The sequence below is a fragment of the Cornus florida genome, unplaced genomic scaffold, assembly GCF_030987335.1.
Source record: "Cornus florida cultivar Cherokee Brave unplaced genomic scaffold, ASM3098733v1 CherokeeBrave_3.0.0_Hap2_Chr09, whole genome shotgun sequence".
NCBI lineage: Eukaryota > Viridiplantae > Streptophyta > Magnoliopsida > Cornales > Cornaceae > Cornus > Cornus florida.
The window spans coordinates 81525223-81547977 of NW_026775579.1; the positions used below are offsets into that span (position 1 = coordinate 81525223).

At 34.2% G+C, this 22755-nt stretch overlaps 2 protein-coding genes across 2 annotated transcripts; both read right to left on the reverse strand.

Annotated features, from left to right (window-relative positions):
* Window positions 1–607: 607 nt before the first annotated feature.
* On the reverse strand, window positions 608–7724 carry LOC132274632 (protein disulfide-isomerase 5-2). Its single transcript, XM_059775954.1, has 5 exons — window positions 7410–7724; window positions 5942–6045; window positions 5378–5748; window positions 3873–4180; window positions 608–1175 (listed from the first exon to the last, which is right to left on the reverse strand). Exons 1-5 carry the CDS (start codon window positions 7605–7607, stop codon window positions 861–863), a joined length of 1296 nt encoding a protein of 431 aa, XP_059631937.1. The 5' UTR covers window positions 7608–7724; the 3' UTR covers window positions 608–860.
* A 1503-nt stretch (window positions 7725–9227) lies between these two features.
* LOC132274633 (CCA tRNA nucleotidyltransferase, mitochondrial) lies at window positions 9228–21481 on the reverse strand. Its single transcript, XM_059775955.1, has 15 exons — window positions 21114–21481; window positions 19817–19947; window positions 18682–18799; window positions 17865–17917; window positions 17483–17532; window positions 17253–17351; window positions 16797–16906; window positions 16497–16624; window positions 16176–16242; window positions 14037–14120; window positions 13015–13077; window positions 12710–12854; window positions 11698–11865; window positions 9846–9943; window positions 9228–9770 (listed from the first exon to the last, which is right to left on the reverse strand). The coding sequence occupies exons 1-15, from the start codon at window positions 21441–21443 to the stop codon at window positions 9666–9668; spliced, it is 1749 nt and encodes a 582-aa protein (XP_059631938.1). The 5' UTR covers window positions 21444–21481; the 3' UTR covers window positions 9228–9665.
* Window positions 21482–22755: the final 1274 nt, after the last annotated feature.

Sequence of the window (22755 nt, forward strand, 5' to 3'; positions counted from 1 at the left end):
AGCTTCCTTGAGTCCAACAGCAAGCGGGGTGCTTCCTAGGAATGGAGAAGCACGCAGCTAGAGAGGTTTATAAGTAGAAGCTGGAAATGGAGAATAGGTGATGGGGAGAACATAGATTGTTGGGAAGATCCACGGCTGCCGGGGAAATCTGATTTCAGAGTAACTACGAAGTTATCTCGTAGATTTAGTGATCTAATCCACCGGGATTCCAATCATTGGAAGGAAGGTTTGATCAAGAATATTCAAACTTCATCCATTTCACACCATTATAGTAACGAAAGTTGATATTGATAGTGACGAGCTGGACGCAACCAGACTTCCTTGGTGGTAAAGGTGTTAAAATACAACATTATCAATTTATCATACATGAAGTAAACCAATACATTTTCACTTACAGCCATCGGAAAATAAATCATGATGTACTACTTACTCGAGGATGAGTTAAACTGCTCCATAGAGTGGCATGAAAGTGAGCATCATGCTACAATATCATGAACCCTTGCACGATTTAACATTTTAAGATAACAGAACTGCTTGAAGAAAGGAAAGTCCGAAAGAGTGATAAATAATCCTACACAAGTAACCACTATATGTTGTACACTTCAGGGAAATTGGAAGCTGATCTTCGTATCACACGAAGGAAAAATGATAAGAGACTACAGTATCAGATCACACTGACAATTGTTTCCAGAAACAAATTGCATAACGACATAAGAATCAAAATAAATACACGGGGCAAAAGGGGGTAAATTAAAGTTTGCTAACATATATTCTATGGATAATGTATTGTTTTGTAAAGCCTCCTTACTTGGACCAAGTGTTGCTAACAAATTCAGTTAGGAGTCCAGCAAAGCCTGAACTTAATCTTCCTTGTCTCCTGACCGGTGTACTTCTCTGTTTTCGGTCAGAGGGGTAGAGCTGCTTGCATCACCTGCCTGGTCTCGAGTACCAACCCTTAGAGGTTCCTCTTTGTTGATGGTTTGGATAAGCATGATGACTGCAACCACAAAAACGATTATGTATACGGATCTGATCCCGATTAACGAGTTGATGTAGCCCATCAGCGATGGACCACTAATTTGTTTCTGTATCACACTTCCATCTCTATATCCTTGAAGAAATCTTGTGATTTGGGACCCTTTATCTTCTTCATCAATGCTTTCTGAACCAATAACCTTTTTGAGGAATAAATGTAATATATCAGTGTGTGTTAACATATTTCCCTTATGCCTAAAATGTGTTTCAGACAGCAATGGATAATTAAGAGACAAAATAGCTTTCTTGGAGCATCAAACTTAAAACGGGCATACTCATGGAGAGGGCTTGAAATATTATCATTGATCAAAAAGCATGCAAGCATTGTAAATATTTATTCTATGGTATTTCTTGTTTTTAAGAATATAATATAAAGAAAAATCCAGGGCAAAGCTGACAGAATGGCATGTATGGTTAATGGTTGCATTTACACTTCTGTTTAGGTACGGAAGTCGGGAAGTGATGATTATTTCCCCAAATGATTGCACTAATATCACAACTGCTGTTGAGATGTTTAAAAACTATAGCATTCTTGTTGTTAGGAATATAATATAAAGAAAAATACAGGGCAAAGCAGACAGATTTGCATGCATAGTCAACGGTTAATTTTACAGTTTCTGTTTAGGTACGGAAGTTATGACAGTGTCTGTTTAGGTACGGAAGTTATGATAATTTCTCCAAATAAGTACACTAATATTGCAATTGTTGTTTAGGTACAATACACCACCATCTGATGTATTTACTGACAGACAACATCCAAATGTATCATGCATTCCACAAAGTTAGCAGACATGTCACACCAAGTAAAATCATTTTTGTTTTCGTGTTAGCTGTTACTTCTTCGATGCTTCATAAGTTAGAGAACAAGATTCTCTAGCAAAATGGTGCAAGCATGACATCTGGAAATAAGCAATTATAACGCAAATAGCAGTGATCGTCAATCATACATATCCTGGTATCCTGTTCATATTATAGGCCTGACTTTATTTTATTAACTTCACAAGACAAGACAACTTCCAAATATGATGGTCAGTCTCTAGGTATAGTATGGCAGAGCTCTACAGACATTCCATTCAGTTTCAAACAATTGTACTATAGTCCTTCCCCTTGGATGCTGGCAATTGGTTCTAAACTTAAAAAACTTGGGCTCCGATTTAGTGACAGAGGAAGTGAAGAATATTTTGATTATCTCACTTCTTGTGGTTTTGGTTGCCACAGAAAAGATGAGCAACACCAATTATATTTTCCTGCAAAAATTATAACCCTCAGATATTTTCCCACTTTTTTAACAGCAAAATGCATAGCAGGAAATCTGAAGCCCTAATTTATGGCAAACTTCCCTATTAATGCAACCTTGGGTTGATCCAGGGATTTTAGCTTTTTTGGACAACCTAAATGTTCATTAATTGACACTAGTCCATTAATCAATCAATCGTAAACAACGGCCAGAAAAAATAACCAACAAAGCAGAGAAGATATGCCAAAAAATTTATTGAACATGCAAGATTCATGTCTAAGAAGTCTTAAAATTTTCATAAATAAGCATTAAAAAGGCACAACAATCAACAATTAGTAACCGGAACTTAAAATGAAAGAGAAACACAAAGTCAAGGTCCTAAAAGATTAGGTGACACCATAAGGCTACCCCTAGGATTTAACAATCAAGAAATGGCCCAGATAATGAGGAAAGAAAAGGAATAAAGTGAAATGTTGGAATGGGTGGACACTAAGCAAATACTGAAGAGGAGGGAAATGGATAGACTAAAACTAAGGCATAACGGAAAAGGAAAAAAAGGGAACTAAAAAGAGAAGGCACCTTGCAATCTTTCAAGGTTCATGTAACAGCCCACTCCACCATATGGTATGATATTGTCCGCTTTGAGCCCAAGCCCGCACGGTTTTGTTCTTGGTTTTACCCCCAAAAGGTCTCAATACCATTTGGAGATAGCACTAGCACAAATAAGCACATCACCTTCACCTTCACCTTACTCAGGCGATGTGGGATGTGCACACGTAGCCTGCCAGTGCCTCCCACCCGCCCATGCACACCCGCCGACAAGGTCGCCACAGTTCATGGTATTGAAAACTATATAATGGTAGAATAAATGATGAAGAAAGCGAGAGAGAGATGGAGAGAAGGGGAAGAAGAGATGCTAGCAGCTCACTGTCATATTCAAAATTTCTCCATAAATCCAATCGAATGGTACAGTTCACAACTCAGTTAAGAGGTACAACTCTCCATAACAAGTTATTTGACTAATGGAAATACTCATTGGATATAAGGATATTCCCTGCTAACAATTAATTGGCTAATGATACGTGTCAGAAGTGTTAATCCACAATCTGTGTAACACTTATTCCGTAGATATTCCCAAATATCCTAGAAATGCTGTATTGATGATTCGTTCGATATCCTAAATTTCTGATTCAGGTTCCCAAAGTTATAAATCATTGAATGTGCAAAGAACTTTTAGATCAGTTAGATTATTCACAATATCTCCTCTACTAAACTACAATGATGCAGACCAAGGACCTTGTGGCCCAGTGGTATCTCCTCTACTCCCAAAGTGGATGGTGAGGGTTCAAGTCTCCAAAAGGAGCAAAGTGGGTGTATGAGTGGTGTGTGTGTTTCTTGCCAATGACAGCAAAAAAAAAAACTACAATGATGCAAGTGTGATTATGAATAAGAAATACTAACAACCAATATCTTGTTTCACCAACTATTAGAAATTTCTTAACGAATTAAACCAAGGTACTTCTATCACATCCTGGAGAAATGGTAACCAGAACTTATTTGTATCAGAATTAACATTAAGATAAAGATTAATTTGACTTACCGAAAAGTACTCCTCGTTTCCATCCCAAACGACCATTTTTGGAAGTTTAGTTTTTTTGTAGACCTCAAATGATTCTGTGAAGTCTTCCCACTGCTTGACTCCAACATAGCCAAATACTAAGTCACGGTTTGCAGATGCAGCAGCCTTCAGTAGCTTGACAAACTCCTTCGATTTCTCGTCTGCCTCATCCTCCATAATTGTCAGAACAATTTTCCTCTCATCATCTTTCAATGACTTTAGTGTGTCATGATTTATAGGCAACGCAAGAGGGAACAAACTCTGTTTTATAAAATCTTCCAAGAATTTTTCTGCGTGTTCAAAACAGGGAAGGTTACACAAGCATTTCTGTCTTCAGCCAGTGGCATTTAAAAAAATACTATAACGAACAAATTTTGGTTAAAGAACTTGCCAGATTATAACTGAACCCGATGGAATACATGGAGAGAGTTACAAACTCAAACGATATTCAATAACACCCATCAAAAGAAATGCATCAATGGAGAGATTACATATTCTGATAAAATATAAATCTTATTATTAGATAACGAGTACTCTAGGAAAATGTATAGAATTCATATCCCGTAACTAAATGTCAAGGATGCCAAGGATTATAAAGAAGAAAATGGAGACATTACATGTGGGTCTCACCAAATCTCTATCAGTCCCACAAATTTTCTAGTTGAAAAGATCTTCCAGGGACCTCAACATAACCATAATACCATGGTCATTAAATGTCATCCAATTTGATGCCTCATTGATCTCCTAAAAGTCAAAAGATCAACAAGTTCATCACACCTGGTTTTCTTTCTTACTTTCTCTCTTTTTGTTCTTCTTTTCTATTTTCCTTTCTGTGAACTTCTCAAACTCCTATTTAATGCTATTCACTCATTACCTAGCCCAATTTCAACACTTACTATCAACATTCAGGCATCGCATGGGTCGCACCACCTCACTTATACCACTCATTTTCTTTGACAGAGGCTACTTCTCATAATAAGATGAAGACATGCAAATTTTTACAATCCATGCTGAAGTTTTTAGACTCCTAAATATCTCTAGTGGTTCAGCTCTACACCAACTATAGATTTTCAACAATTCAGCATACTGCTTAAGAACCAACTTTTAGTGCTGAGCATGAGTCACAATATATATATATATATATATATATATATATATATATATATTGTATATGTCTATTAAATGCCATACTGACACCTTCTCACTGTACAATAATTTTGACAGTTAGTTAATGTATCGTCCTAATTTTTTCTTTTCATTTTATGGTGCTAAAATTGAATTAACTTAGATATGGATCAAGAAATATAATGTGATAAATGGACTTGTCCAATTATGGAATCACTCCAAAAGAAATATATAAATATAATATTAGTCAGAAAAAAAAAAAAAAAAAGAGGGCTCCTTCCATTTTTCAACATAAAATCATTTTGACTCCCTTCAAAACCAATTTGATTGATCAGGGCTTGGTAAATCTGAATATAACTAACCTTCAAAGGGACCATAGAAAACGCTTCTTTCGTTGTAGCCTGGATGAATGGATGCCAAAGCAGGAACCTTGTCAAAATCATACAACACCATCATGTCCTCTGAGAAATCTGTTGCCACGGAAAACCATGCTCTTTTCTTGTACTTGATGGCCAAATTTGATATCATGGATTTGTTTAAACCAAATCCTACAAATATAGGAAAATTTGTGCCAGCTGCTTCAACAAAGTCACGAATAGCAGAGTCGGAATTGAGAATGGCAACATCGAGAGCAACAAATTTCCTCAAGAATCTAACAAGTAAATCTGCTTTTCTTGGTCCATAATAATCAGTAGGAACTCCATGCATAAATACCTTTAGCGTAGGAAACCCACTGCATCATAAAAAAGTATATAATTAGTGTACTATCTTAATCCTCAACCAGAGAAGGTTTGCATTTTATCTAAGAGCAATTATCCTATGTTCTAGTTTGAGTCAAGTGAAAAAATGAGTCCATCGTGAATGTAATAAAAGACAATTTCATTTAACTTTCAAGGAGGAAAAGAAAATAAGGAATAGCAGCATACTCAATTTCATATTTAGAAGCAAGACGGGTATATTTGTCAGCATTTACTTTTGCAATTATTATGGGCTCCTTCAACCCAGCAAGAACAGGAGCAGCTTTGTCTAACTGCAATGCAAAAATTAGAGTTGTTATCCTTCTTGCTTGGAAGGCATTCAAAATAATACTGAGAAAGGATATCTGAAGGAATTAGTATACTACAGCTGTTGGCACTGCACAGTAAACAATAAGAAATATGAAACCTTTTTGTGCGTCAAAAAGAGAGAGGCAATAGCCCAATAAGACACATGCATGCCCAAACATAATCATTGATAGAAGATATCATCCTAGTTTCTTATGAAGATAATTTTCTGGGTTAATAATTATGGAATTATTGCTAGTCAGATAAACAAACACTTTAATGTTTCCATAAGTTTTAGCTTTTAACCTGCAACGATGGAAACTTTTATGTTTGTATGTATGATGGATATATTTTGCATTTCTTTTCCTTAATTCAACATACTTAGGATGAAAACTTCACAACTTCCTTCTTCTTTTTTTCTATTAGTTGGTACTCACACACACATGCCTCCACTGAGGGTTGAACCCCTGACCTCCCTTTGGAAAGTAAGGGCCCAATACTGCTAGGCCACTGGCCCGTCGTAACTACCCTTTTTTTTGGATTGGTGATAAGCTTGCACTCGTTGTTACCCCAACTGAACTGAACTTGAACCCTCAATCAGGAGATACCAGTTGAGCTAAAGGCTAAGTGGTATCAACTTCACAAATTCGTTCATCACTATGCTATATGAGAATGAATTCTTGATTGTATGATGTCTAAAACGAGATTGTCATCAATTAGGCCCGTCGTAACTACCCTTTTTTTTGGATTGGTGATAAGCTTGCACTCGTTGTTACCCCAACTGAACTGAACTTGAACCCTCAATCAGGAGATACCAGTTGAGCTAAAGGCTAAGTGGTATCAACTTCACAAATTCATTCTTCACTATGCTATATGAGAATGAATTCTTGATTGTATGATGTCTAAAACGAGATTGTCATCAATTAGGATATATTAAACTGATTAGGTAGTGATATGCTTAAAATGTTTGATTTTCATGCATTCGCTCGTGTATAGACCATTGCCATATCTCAGATGAAACCTGATTGGATTCCAACTTCTGTACTAGGGATTATGCTTGTATTAACATTTTGCATCATGAACGTAGGATAAAAATTAAATGATTAAACTGTTTTACATTAATATATATATATATAATATGATTACAACTATCCTATGATCAATCATGCTTTTCTAAAAATGAAAAATCTCAGCATAAGAAAAATTGAAGCACATATTTGATGTTTCTACGCATTATAACACCTATATATACAAACAAATATATACTACTACATACATGTGTGTGTGTGAATATTTTAAGATCTGAATTGAGGAAAGCCAGAGAAATCGAAGAGGATGAGAGAGAAAGGACCTCGGGAGCGAGACGCTTGCAGTGGCCACACCAAGGGGCGTAGAAATCGACGAAGATGTAGTCGAAGGCCGATATGGCGGAGTCGAAGTTGGATTCGGTCAGCTCCAACACCTTGCCATCGACGGCGAACTCGTGGGAAGAGATCGCCGAGAGGAGAGAGAAAAAGATCGACGACAGTATCAGCCCCAGTACTCGCATCGTTTCGTTAATCAATCACTGCGATTATTTGATTTACTTATGTTGCAATTGTGGAGTACGTCACTGACGTTTTACGAGGAAGAAGAATGTGGTATCCGAATCTCTATGGGCATTTATATTGTTTGACATTTACAGTGTGTTTGGTTCCGGGGTTTGACAAAATAACCTTTTCTTTTCCTTTCTTCCTTATTTTTAATTTGATTAATAATTTCTTCCATTTTGATATGTAGACAGTACTTGTACCATAAAGTAACATGTATGGTTTATGGGAAATAAGATGCAAGAGGTTTTCTATGGAGAGCGAGCATCAATTTTCAATTTTCAATTTTCGATTTGAAATACTTTTTTTTTTTTTTTATGGAGAGCGAGCATCAATTTTCAATTTTCGATTTGAAATACTTTTTTTTTTTTTTTCTTAAAAAAAAATCTAAATTTGTTGCTATTTGTTTAAGAAAAAGAATCTGGTAGTTTTTACTTTTTAGTAGATATTTTGGAAGCTTCTAAAGGTTTTCTTTGCTAAACAAAAAATACCGAAGATAACTTAGAAATTTTTTGAATTCAAATCGAGTTTTTTCCATTTTTTTTTTTTTTTTTTTTTACTGGTTTTGCATTTAGCATTTCACTGGTTCAAACTTCTACCCTCATATAACAAGAATTTTACTTCAAGTCTGACCATAGTTCGCAATCGCAGTAATAGTTGCAGTGTAATGGACTCGTGCAAATATCGAAATAAATTAATCAGTTCACAAAAGTATGCAATAATATCAGTCGACGAACCATGAGTCAAACCTAATAGATCAAGGCAATAGATCTACTGTTGAGTCAAACCTAATAGATCAAGGCAATAGATCTACTGTTGAGGTAGGAAGAGAACACATTTTACAAGTCTAGCATGATTTATAATGCATTAGATTATAATAGTCTTTAGAATTTTAAGAGCAAAATTTCAAGAACCATTTTTTATTTTTTATTTTTTGAAAAGTGAAATTCATAGAACTAAAATTCAGAAGCACACTTTTAAAAGCCAAACCAACTCCTGGTTTAAGATTCAGAATTAATTTTAGATGTATTTACCGTCTAAATTAGTTTCACAGCAATAGGAACTCTATTGTCGAGGTATGGAGAAAAGCACTTTACAGGAGACTTGCTTGAGTATCATTTTCAGCATCTATTTGGAGAAGAATACAAATGAAAATGATCCTAAATATAATTCAAAATGGCACCAAAATAATGGAACTGCTCCAATAATCTTTCTGCTCCACTACCAAAACTGAAACTAGTCCTATCTTTAAGTTGACATAGGAAAAAGATTCCATTAACTACAATACAACTTCAAACTGCCAAAGGAATCTACTAGCAGCTCATAAATATATAACAGAATCAGGCAAATTAATGAATATCTAGCCATAAACACAAGTGGTTTTAAGAGAACTCATGAAATGTTGCCACTTCAACTCTTATCATCATTCATAATGATGATTCCAATCTTCTGCTAGGTACTCACAACATACCACCATTATCGGACATCAAACACAATCTTATAAGAACATGGTGAATGGAAAGGCTTTCGGTAAGCGTATCTTAAGCTTGAATGAAACAGAGTATGATAAGAGTGTATCGGGAGTGAAAGAATAAAAGGTAGCACGAAACCATGCTTTAAATTATCTAAATTGCAAGTGAAAAAATGTAGATTACAAAACTATAGGATCCGCTGAAAGTTGTGACGAACAAATGTAGGATCCATATGAATATAAATTTTTGCAAAAAAGAATACAGAGATTTCTCACTAAAGATTAGATGATTCTGCTGATGAGTCACTTATCCTCTATAACCTGTACATGTTGGGGGAAAAGGGGGGAGGGGTTCCTGGTGTAAAAACAAATCTAACAATTTTGGCAGCTCGAACTTCAAAGATGCTGCTTGTATATCATAACAAAATTCCAACTGCATGACCCCCAAAAAAGGTGGAAAAATTAGAAACCTTTTCTTTTTTTTTTTTCATCGAGAGGTAGATGAGATTTAAGATCTAACTAAAAGAAAAGTAATTGAGTGGACAAGTTACTCCATCCTTGCACGCTTTGAATGAGTTTGCCTCATCCAATCAAGGCATTCCTCAGCAGTCCCGGAAGGGTAGGCTAGCTGCCACTCGACAAGTTCTTGTTGCTGCCAAGAATATATAATAAATTAGAATTTGAAGTTATGCACCAATTTGTTGTGCAGGAAAAAATGGATCCTTACCCATTCCCTAACAAGTGGTCCTCCAGTCTTAAGCTGCAAAACACTCATTATATCCTTCCCATTGACCAATGGCTTCATCTCCCAGACTCTCTCCAAGCCTGCATTTCCAAAAACACCATTTAAACATCAAACAAGGTCTACAAGTTCATTATAAGAATTGAGGTTTATGCAGCAGACTATTTTTAGTAAACAAGGTCACCATTGGAACTTGCACCCTTGGGAATGCTTCAGATAATGATTTAGTGTGCACAAAGAAGCTCAGAGAAGAGGTTGATATAATTTTCTAGTTGACTAAGATGCTTTCTCATTAACAAAAGTTAACAACAGAACTCAGGGTTTTTTGAAAATACATTCCTCATGGTACTTGGGACAGTGCCCTAGAAGTTGTTCCTCAATTTCTTGAGTCTGAAGCTCTACTGGCCAGGAGGCAAACTTTTCAGCAAAAAGGATTGCTAATGCCATTGAAAAGTTTAGAAGACACCATGATACTCTCTAATGGAGCTTCCATATGCAGTTTCTGATTCTTCTGATCAGGAAGGATGGTATTCAACCAACCCACCCCTGCAAAGATCAATGCTGCACAATATGATAGATAACATGGCTGTGAGTGCCACATATATCCAAAAATTGCAAATTAATTTTCGTTTATTAATCAATGGGTTGGTTTGGGTGTCTTGCCACCAAGAGGATCAGTTACAATATTCCGTAAATCTGCTGCCACAGTAGAATTCTAATTGTTCTTTCTTTCTTTTCTTTTATTTATTTTTTTTTTTTTTTTTCCCGCCCTTCCTTATCAATTTGATGTTTTTCTTTTTGCTACACATCGATTTTGAGCTTTCTTCTTTTTCCCCCTTTTCTTTCTATTTCTGACTTCTGAGTGCGGTCTATCCTTAATTCAAACAAACTCAGCTGCCACTTGAACATCTTTAGAAACATTAGCTACTTTTAGCATTAATAAAGCAAAGCATGACAACATTTTCTAGTTCTTCAAGATATTTATCATGATAAATATTTAGCTACATATCTACCAAAAGAAAATACATTCATACATATATATGTATACTTATGTAAGCTTCAAACTGAAAAGATATTATAAGCTAATAACAAAAAAAAGACGGTCTTCAGATCATGGACATTAACCTATAGCACTGTCTTTAGAAAGTTGGATTTCTCTAATATTAATGTTTTAAGCAAAAAGTTGAAAAAGAAAGCATAAAAATGCAACATCACAGGTGTAAAGGATATGTGAAATTAAAGCAAAACTTAAAATTCAGTAATAAACAAGGAAAGGGAACCATCAGCATAGGGAGAATTTAATCTTTCCCATATCAGTTCATATATAATGTGTTAATGTCCCTCCTAAGAATTGTAAGCACTAATTATGATTTCGATTCCATTGCAGTCCATTTTTACGAAGCATAAACAAATAATCGAAAGCAAGCAACAAGAAATTAGGGGCTGGTCAACAATTAAATTGACGTGTCTGGGTAGCAAGGGGCAACATTAAAACTTCTTCATAAAGCATGCACGAGAAGATTCCAGAAAATGCCAGAGTCAGAATATCTAAGATCTCTAATGGAGTAATTCCAAAACTTTTGGAGCCATATGGATTCACTTTAGTGAGTTGGTCCTAGTCAGTTCGTGATACTCAAGTCCAAGCATTGAGTCACATGAGTCACCCATCACTTTTGATTTTGGGGCCCATTGTATCTTAACCTCTTATGATCAGAAATAAAATAGTGAATAAATAATATTTGCAAGCTATTATCGGACATTTCCAATTACCAACAAAAACTATATCAATGGAAAAGTTGACTGTACAGTGTCAAGAAAAAAGGAACACCAATTGTACCTAGCCTTGTAATTGCGTCCTTGACTGTCGTAAATAATTCTCTTCTTTTGTCCAATTCGAAGTGCTTCTCTGAAGAATCTATAGAGCAGTCAATATTATCAGGGCACAACAACACAGACACCAAGAGTGCAGCAGGCCAAAACTCTTTGATTTCTCGAAGAAGCAACCCTAGACAGGCAAGAACAAGTTTAGCCATGATTCAGTGAAACTCAACAAACACCAATGTTGTTAAATTAGAAAACGTTCTTAGAGAGGAAGGATAAAGGAAAGAGAAATCTAAATCACAAACACTTTCATTTCATTCTAAAATTTGAAATCTAAAAACAATTTTAAAAGGAACCATCTTGAGTAAACAATCTTAATCTCCCCATCAAACTGTCTCAAGTGAAAGATGCTAGGCCCACCCTTGACATGAAAGCTACTAATATTCAAACACAATACATTAGGTCAATGAATTACCAGGAGTTTTCTGACAATTACTAGAGCTTAACTAATAACAGGAATTTTATATTTATTAATTTATATAAAAAAAAAAATTACATGATAATAATTGTCACAGGCAACAATTAGTAGATAATGCATGCACAACATTGCCAAAAGCTCTGCTACATGGACTCTCCCATTTCCTTTCACGTACCCTTGTTGACACGACACGACATGTGTACAGTCACATGATATGTGCCTAACAAACAAATACAACTCAGACACTCCAATCCTTCATATGGCATGGTTGAAGAAAAATAAAAGACTGAAATTTAATGGCAGAGAGAGTTTCCAATCTATGAGATAGATGAAAACCTTTTCTTTTACCACATCCATTTAAACTGAGAAATAATTGAGTACATTCTTGTAAGCCATCATTAAACACAACATTATAATAAAACATACAAATGTATTTACAGGTGTAAATACCTGTATCTAATATTTGGACGCATACCCACACCCGATACAATTACCCGTGTCCAGGAAACATAGTATAAAAGTATAAGATGAAATAACAAGATCTTTATACCTGCCAATACACGCAGTTTTAAAGCAATAGGAACATCAAGACTTTCCCTTCCCCAATCAACTTCAGCAGTTTGTATCTCCTCATCAGATGCAAAGAAAGGAATCAAGGATAAAAATTTCTCGGTTGCTTTGTGTATGCTTATAACCTGCAAAGAAGAGAATCCAGTAACCTAAACAATCCTAATAGTACTATTAAGTTTTCTTGTAATGAAACTGGTAACACCAAGTATTAGTTAGCATAACAATCTAGAATGTTAGCAGACACATGAAAAGTACACATTTGAAAGCGAATAGATCTGAACCAACCGTGTCAGCGTCACTAGACTTTAGCTTGAGAGAACTGCGAAAGAAGTAACTCACGACTGGAATCTGTCAACAAGACATGGCATTAGTTTTTAGCATGAGAACAAATAAGAAGTTATTAGACAATAACAATGAGATATAGCACAGAATAAGGATAAACCATTAAAAACATAACCAATTCCAACAGAAACCCATGCAATGATATTGTGTGTGTGTGTGTGTGTGTGTTAAGGGGAGGGGGGGCAGGGGCAGATAACATTTCCTTTGGCAGAAAATGGGAACCATGCTGCTAAAATCTACAGTGCAAGGGATTGAAAATTTCAAACACCAAACCCTCACTATTAAGGAAAAACCAAACAGCCCAGTCAAATGCTAAATGCCTGCTTGTTGCAAGTGGAATTCACAATGTGCTAAGGTCTCAGATTATCCTCTTCGGGTCACAACCACAAGAAAGAATCTTATGATTATGATTCCTGTGTCAATACACTATTTCCTTAGAAAACCGTGAAGCAAATTAGTGAACAAAAAGTTTATGGGCCATTTCTATCCTCTTTAGGGGAGTTCTGCTTTTGTTTATTGTACTTGTTTCTCTTCTTCTGAAAGATATCTTGTCTTCTGCCATGTACTTTCTTATCATTTATTACACTTCCAATTTGATAGATTGAAAAAAACAAAAAAGAAAAAGTAAAAGAAAAAGAAAAAAAAGATCTATAACATAAATGCAAGACACAATACGTGACAAACAAACAAGTTTTCTAGGGTGCTCAAACCTTGTCAGCTTGTTATATGGAAAACCACAAGAAGACAAGTGAGTAATAGTACAGCAGAAAACAAAAGATCATGCATCAAGTACGATTATGGGTAGATAACATTTTTTTTTGATAAGTCGATTATGGGTAGATAACATGTCACACAAGTTCACAATTTGAAAGATGAGAGGCTAAGAAAACACATACTCACATGTGCACACATGATGCACAAAAAGGAGAGAGATAGCGAAAGAGAAAAATAGAAAAATATGGTACCTTTTTAGCTTTATTATCTCTATATACCATCTTCCTAAATGGTATAAACAATGCCGCATAAAAGGAGAGCCTCCTTTGTTCATCCTAAATTCACAGAGAACAAAATTTTAACTCAAAATCCTATAAGAGAACGAGACGTACTAGAAATGATAATGAAACCCGCGACATGACTGCTACAAATGAAAATAATAGAGACAATTCGGAATTTTTTTTTTTTTCCTTCTTTAAATCGATAAAAGTAAAATACCAAAGAACACAAGAATATAAAAGGCAAAAAAATATGTAGAAATGATAAACTCATCTCACCAAAAACAAAACAAAAGATTATCCGATTATGATTATTATTAGAGATGGAATCATATAGCCTTTCATATTTTTATTGTTATTATCAATAAATGCACTTGAATTTAATCTCTTTTGCTGATAACTAAGGAAAAAATCCTGAAACTATAAGACGAGGAGCAAAACAGCTGGTTTACTACACGTAGGTCACCAAATTTCAGGAGCCATGATTATTGATGTAGTGGCTTATGAGGGAAAATGCACGAATTTATAAACAGCACCAAAACTAGAGGTGAAAGACTACCATTTTAAATTACTTTCTAACCATTATCATTTTTTCTCCAACAAGGCAAAACAACTAGCTTTCTTGGCTCAAGTTTAGAAAACTTTATCAGAAGCTTCCTTAAATTGGATTAGGAACCAAAATACTTCTCCTTATTTACTCACTAATAACATTGTGTGAACTTCCTGTTATACACAGTATGGTTTTTATGACTGTATCAGCGAACCGCTGATATTTTTGCTACCAAATATAAACCAAAATATCAATTTTCAGAATAACAAGTGCACCTCATTGTTTGAGCAGATGAGTAATCACTCACAAAGTCAGGGGCTCAAGATGCTTATTGACATATTATCTACATTCACAACTTTATTAGTCTGTACTGGTCAGAACAACATGCATTTAGTCATATCTTACTTTGTCAAATTTACCAATGACATTCTAACAAGAATTAGGTTTTCAATCCAAGAACAAAGTTTTTAGTTCAAAAATTAAACTGAAGCTCCGTGGCCGGTGAAATTTTAAGTTGTTCATGTTAAACTCAAGTTAACTCAATTCAACAAAGAGTTGTCCCAACTAGGTCTGCTACATGAACCTATTTCATCATTTCAATCACATTTATTGTTATTAACCCAGTTTTTCCTTTCCCCAAATTTTCTCTGTGCTTCATACTTCCTAACAGCTATCATGTCATCTAAGCCAGATATACAAATAGTGAAGGTCAAATCACAAATAGGAGTTAAGTGTATGATTAAAGGGCAGGCCTAAATGGTACCAAAAGCATCAGATTTTTCTTTTTGGCACAACCAGGGGAAATTTACCAAAGCATTATTAAATATCTGTAAATAAAAAGGCTACATGCTTGGTTGCTTGCTAATGATGTATGAATATAGGCTCAATCTCGTTTGATTTTATCATGTCAAAGATTTTCCTATACTCGTGATAACAAGAACACAATAAGATTTAACAATCATGACTGCATTATAATTTTCAAGTGGAGAAATGGAACAACCACTAAGTATCTGAACACTATATAAGTAAATAGGTGCAACCAATATGAATGTTAGCTGTATCTACGCGCTTATTTTCCCCCTAAGTATCTGAACACTATATAAGTAAATAGGTGCAACCAATTTGAATGTTAGCTGTTCGTAAGAAAATTCTACGCACAGTTACTATCTACGCGCTTATTTGCCCCCTAATGGCATCATTAATATGTCACCTTTTCATCACACAATTGCAACCCCCTGTTTTTTATCATTTAGAAGTATCAGAACATTATATATATATATATATATATATAATTTTAGTAAAGAATATCATAAAAATAAGAGGAAACACATTAAGTATCTTACAAAGACACACACAGGTAGACGTACTCACATTTGTATGTGCGTCCACCAACACTATACACTAGCATTCTCACGCACATGGGAAATTATAATATATTACGAATTATAGCTTATACATAGATATTAAGCATGCAAATGTGTTACAATCACATATGGTCTAATAGATCAGAATAACCAATAAATAAAATAAAATAATTGAAGAAAGAATCGTGCACTACTCACAATGAAGGTAGAGTATCCACTAATTTGCATAAGATTCATCGCAGCATCCATGTAAGTAACGCACAACCTAACAGAATGGTAAAGGAATAAAGAGTGAGAATAACACAAAAACAAAGCCTTTCAAAAATAAATAAATAAACACAAAACAAAAAGATACATAACAGTAAGAAAACAACCTCACCTCCGAAAAAAAAAAATTAATTAAAATTTAGGGAAACACTTGAAGATGTATATAAATGAGTTGGACAATAAAACTAAAACTCAGTTTGAAAGAAAAACTATTTCCAACAAACAAAATTAATCAAGCAATAGTAAACAAACCTATCAAATCCTTCTGATGTAGGAAGCTCAAACTTGGGAGGAAAACTGAAGACAACCCAAAATAACAGCAAATCAGAAATATGAGTCATTGCTTTAACTGGTTGGTTGCCAGAGATCATGAGATCAATCTGTGTAAAATGGACAATTAAAAGAGGGGAAACAAATTGTTAGTATAGGGTGTACAAGAAATAGAAAAAATGAACCGCAATAATATATAAGCTAAATTTGTGTTTGTAGAAATGAAAAACAACTGAGTCTGTACAACCATCCTAAATCAGATAAGGTATGAGAAGAACATACTTCATGACCAATACGTTCTCTGCTAATTTTATCAGCAATAGCAGCTCTCACATCATCGTCAGCTGCTGCTTTTTTTAGTTCCTCATCTAGTGTAAACCCAAACCTGGCACCTAAAATGACGAAATCCAGGTAGGTATCAAAGAAAGAAAAGCCTGGTACTGTACGAACAGCAAATAATGGAGGAAGTTGTGATGGATAGAGAAGTATATAAACAAAAGCTAGATAAAGATAAAAATCCAAATTCATTCCTATTCAAACAACTAAGTTCTTAGGTTCTTCAAAAGAAAATAGGCCCTAAAGTGTGTAAAATTGCAAAAAGGATCACGTGGTGGACACCTAGTTGTTTGAACAGAGAGTTAACCAGAGAAATCCATGTACATAAAAGAGCAATGCAAGTACTGAAACAAATAAGTTGAACAAGCAAATAAGAAATAGATCCTGCAACTCTGCAAGTACCAAAACGAATAGCTCGAAGAACTCGAAGGGGATCATCCAAAAATGTTTCCTTCGGAGGTAAAGGAGTCACAATTTTTCCGAACTTCAGATCTTCAATGCCTGGACTAGATAAAATAAATTATCAATAGATTGGAAGGAACACAAAAGAAAAATATCTACATACACTGGGAGATTGGTTCTCTAAAATCCAGTAAATGGGAATAAAAAAAAAAAATGGAAACTGCACCAACCTCTTCCAGTAAAATCTTCAACTGAGCTGGTGTTAATATTATAAAACAAACTGTAAAAAGATTAGAAAATGTCACCATAAGAACTAAGAAATACAATTTAGTTTAAAGAATGATATATAAAAATGACATGGTAGAGAACCACCAGGTAAATCATCATTTTCCAAAAAATATATATACTATTATCAACATACTAACAGATTAAACTTACCAAAGAAAGAGCAAAAAAAAAAAAAATCAATTTATAAATTATAAATGGAAGTTCCTTTGAAATAATAAATTGAGTCACACACTCAGGCACAAAAACCAATGAAGCTTTGGTTCTCAATGCCAAACATACTGTTATGTCTTCTCCAGAAAATTATAACAGGTATAGAAGAAATACCTATTAATGGTTAGATCTCTCCTATATGCATCCTCTTCTGCCGTACCAAACCTCTGTAACACAAGTGAATAAAAAATATAAACGGCATCCTAGATAATGGCAATGTTCAACTAGTAAGCAAGATAATGTATTGTATAAAAAATATTATAGTAATTTCTATATTTGCTAGAAGTATATTGTGCCAGTGACCCATGAGTCTTGTTCTAGGAATTTTGTTGAGCCTTGTTCTAGGAATTTTGTTGGGTCTTTAAGATCACTCAACAACCTAAGCATTTGCCACAATTTATGGCAAAGCAAGATAAAATGGTCTTAACTCTAAATCTTGCCTCGGTCCCAAAGAATACACCTTCCAATTCTATATAAACCCATAAGGCCATAAATTTCCATGCATACAATGATTAATACTGGTTTGAGAAACCAACTTGGTTACATTGAAGATTAACAATAACTTGTCAAAACACTAAACAAGTCTGAAAATCCAATAACAATACTAGTTAAAAAATAATTAATAACACATATCTTATCATATGCATATATACATATGTAATAAAAACAGCATATAAACGTGTGACATCCATGGTCAATGGAATTCTATATGTGCTTTATTTTTATTACCAGATTGATTGAGCTAGGTATTATGTAAAACAAAGAACTTCCAAGTCTTATAATGCCTCAGGTCAACACTCCAAAATTGTAAAAATGAAGTATATATCAGTGCAAATAGCTTCAAAAGAAAAACAAAACTTCATTACAGTTACAATTTAAATGCTACTAAGAACAGAGACACCTTGAATAATTATTTGCTAAGTGACCATACCATTGTAGGAATGCGGCTATTCTCACTGTAGTCTTCAGATCTTAAGTTCACAAAATCAATCCATATATCAAACAGGCGCATCCTTGCTGTTTCCAAATGTTTGGACTGGTCAGGATTGCTGCACAATAAAAAAATAAATGATATAATGGTCGTACATAATCTGCCAAAACAGATCACAGGACATGCAAAGCTAACTTTGGCAGGTTCATTGCAACAACTAAAGGTTGTTATGTGAATGAATTCAATTGCGGTGTATAAACTAAACAACATAAAGAAGATGCAGACTCAAACATATAAAACCGGGGAGAATTTCATAAGCAAATACAACAAAATCCACTAAAAATATATGTTTCACTATCCAAAAGATATGTTAGATGGACTCTTCAAAAGTAGGTGATGTATCTGTGTCAAACACGCAATACTAGGACATGGGTACGGGACTTGTGTCTGGCACTTTTGGTTGGACATGCACCAAAAAAGCATATTCAATTACTCAATTTTACTATCTTATTATATTTTTTTATAGGTTTTATTACATTATTACTTCAAACGAGTGAAATGTCTATATTTAACAGTGTGTTCCATTAAAAACATTGTTTTACTCTGAAAAATAAAATAAAAATATTACTCAGTAAATAATAAGAATAGTCCTTCAGTTTGGGGATGTGACACGTCTGACAATTGGATATACACTGACAACAGACAAGGGGAACTGACTAGGTCAGAGGCAATGTCATGGCGCTTCTTCAGGGAGTGATCTGGAGATATGCAACCATTTTCCTTTTCACAATCAACAAAAATTTAACAGTTCTTTATCTTTTGGTCACCTCATTTGTCTTAATTAGTATTACTTATCATCTTTCTCATCCTCCCAAACCAAATTGAGTGTAACAATCTTTAGAATATTTTATTTCCCATTCCCATACAAATAGGTTCAAACTACAAATATACATCTGCACACAGGAGCCAAAAAATACTTGAAAAGATAATTTTATACATACATATGAATCAATAAACACAATGATACAATAAATAAAAAAGATATCATTAAAAAAATAGGGAAAATTAGTTTTTTTATTATAAAAAAGAATAAATTTTAACATTATAATAACACAAGAGAACCGAAAGTTCATACCATTGGATGACACCGATTCCTTGTGCTTCTTCCCCTTTAGATGATGAGTACTCATTGACCTTTTCACAAAACTCTCTACCCAACATGTTGTCAAGAGCAATGTCGATATCATAACAGTCTTTGCCTAAAAGCTACAATAGGAATGATTAACATAATATACTTTTTCAATTTTAAAATTTTTCACATAAGTAACATAAGATGTATCCAGACACAAACGAAAATTAAAGTGATTACAGAATCACATTTGTAAAAAAATAGATCTTCTCACAAATAATCAATAATATTTCATATTTTTTTAATAAAATGTTTTTTCCTTTTCTAAACTTCAATTTGTGAGACTCACACAATTTTGATAAAATTGTCCTTATATTTTTTTAAAACAAAAGTGTTATTGTCAATGCACCTTTTATATGTATGGATGCCTCTATGTAATATGAACTCTTAAAAAACGCATGAAGTTCTCGTGTCAGACCCATGACACTCAGACATGGGTATGCAATGTGTGCTTCTTGTGTCTAGCTAGATATGCACAATGAGCCTAAAATCATATCCCTAATATTTGTGCATAAATAAACCTGCACTGGTGCTTTTGTTACGTTATTGTTTTTAAAAAAAGGGTAGAGTGCAAAAATACCGATTTAATATGGATACAGTGCATATAACCCCTAATAGTACCCAAAAAAAAAAACTGCAATATTAATATGTGCAAGGAAGTACATGTGACTTCAAATTAAAATTATACCCTTTACTGTATCAGGGGTTATATGCATATAATTCATCTAAAAAGAAGAGTAGTACATGCACAATCTCCATACTACATGGAGTTTATGTGCACAACATCCATATTAAAGTGGTTCTTTTCACTTGCGTAGTAATGGATAAGAAGATAGTTATATGCACTATTTTATATTATAAGGGCTATTTTGCGAAGGGTACCAGTTATTGAAAATCAAGGTTTCATTTGCACAAAAGATGGCATAAAGGGGTTATGTGCTATGTGCACTACTTCTATATTACAGTATAAATTTATAAGGGGGACCTTACCTGAAACAAATTAGAACACTATATGCTACATATGTAAAATAATATCTTATATCTGTAAAATAAAAGAATAAAATTGAATAACATAATTATTTACCTATATAAATGTCTCCATGGGTTTGGATATTTGACTATGGCCTATTAATTCGAGGCGTAAACATTATGATAAAAAAAATTACACTATATTATCTGCCAGAACAAATAGAGAGCGTAAAAAGAGTTGTAAATTCTGGCATTAGAGAGAAAGAGTACAGACCTTGTCGCGAACCCAGCCACCGGCGACTCGGAGTTGAGTTTGGAGACTGAAATGGCGAAGAACTTCCACCAGACGATCGAATATCTGCTTTTCCTTGTCCGTAAGATCAATCCTCTCTTTCACTTGAACTAAAGGAGGCGGTGATGGTGGTGGTGGTGAGGTTGAAGTCGCCATTGCTCTGCAACGATGATTAAACCCTAGGGTTTTGGGACGAAGGCTTCTGAAATTGTTGAATTTGATGGTTCGGAGAGTTGGAATGAGAAATGGCTTGAAGAGAGAGTGAGGGTTTTGGAGAGTGAACAGACGATGAGCATTCAAAGCAATTCTCATATCTCTCCCGTACTCGTAGATTGGCCTTAAAGAAACGCATTTTTTGAATTGATATTGCTTTTATGGTCCAAAGCCCTGTTCTAGGACCCATTTGTCCGTGGGCTGGTCATTAACTTGTAGTAATTGGGTTTTAGGTAAACTGAGCAAATCCTGATTCGAATCCAATCCAATTAATCGAATTGAACAAAAAATTCGATAAACCGATTACGATCCGAATTCGATAATTCATTAGCTTAACAAATCGGATATGTGTTATGTTAATCCGATAAAAATCCGATCAGATCCAATTAAAATTATATATTATATATATATAATTATTTATCAATAATTTTACATATATATATCAATACTCCTATTAGAATTATATTAGAGGTAACCAAAAAATTCAAAAAATAAAAATAAAAATAAATCATAATGTTATATATACAATAGTGTGGTGTTCTTATCCACATGCTAATAAATCTCTTAATATACATACTAATAGTGTAATGTTCTTATCAATGTTATATATATTAGTTATAAATTACTAAATTTATATATATTAATTATTTATCATTATATTCATTTGGTTGTATAGTTATATTATGTAGCATTATGTATATTAGTAATTCTCCACTTCATCTATCTTTATAATTATATATGTTAGTAAATATGATTTTAATCCGAATTCAAATCCGATTCGATCCGAGTCCGAGCTAAATAGGATATGGATTGGGACATTCACTCCGAGAATCCGTTAGTGATCCGAATCCGATAATCCGTTTGCTCAACAAATCGGATATGGATTTGATCGATCCGATCTGAATCCGATCCATTAACAGGCCTAGTTTTAGGTACCCCTATAAACGAATCGGATTTGGACCGGATCATGGTCGATTCAATTATTCGATAAGCACAGTAATTTGATTCGATAAATTTTTAAATAGTCAAGTCATATCCGATAATCAATTCATATCAAATATTTTTTCTTTCCTAGTTGATACTCCCACACATCCCCTCCACATAAATTGTTTACTCAGATGCTCGAACCTGATACCTAGTTGAGTAAAAAACAAAAAATCACCTTCTTCTTTTTTGTTGTCGGCAAGAAACTTCTTTTTTTTATTTGTCATTGGCAAGAAACTTACACACACCCACTTTGCTCATTTAAAGACTAGAACCCTCGCCATCCACTTTAAAGGCGACAACACCTTGGTAAAAAAGAGAGAATCACCTTGGGGGATTGCTTTTTCAGATGGGAAATTAAGGCTTGCAATAGAAAGAAAAAAAAAAAATGATAGATTAAGTTGGGTTACTAGATTCAGATCATTAT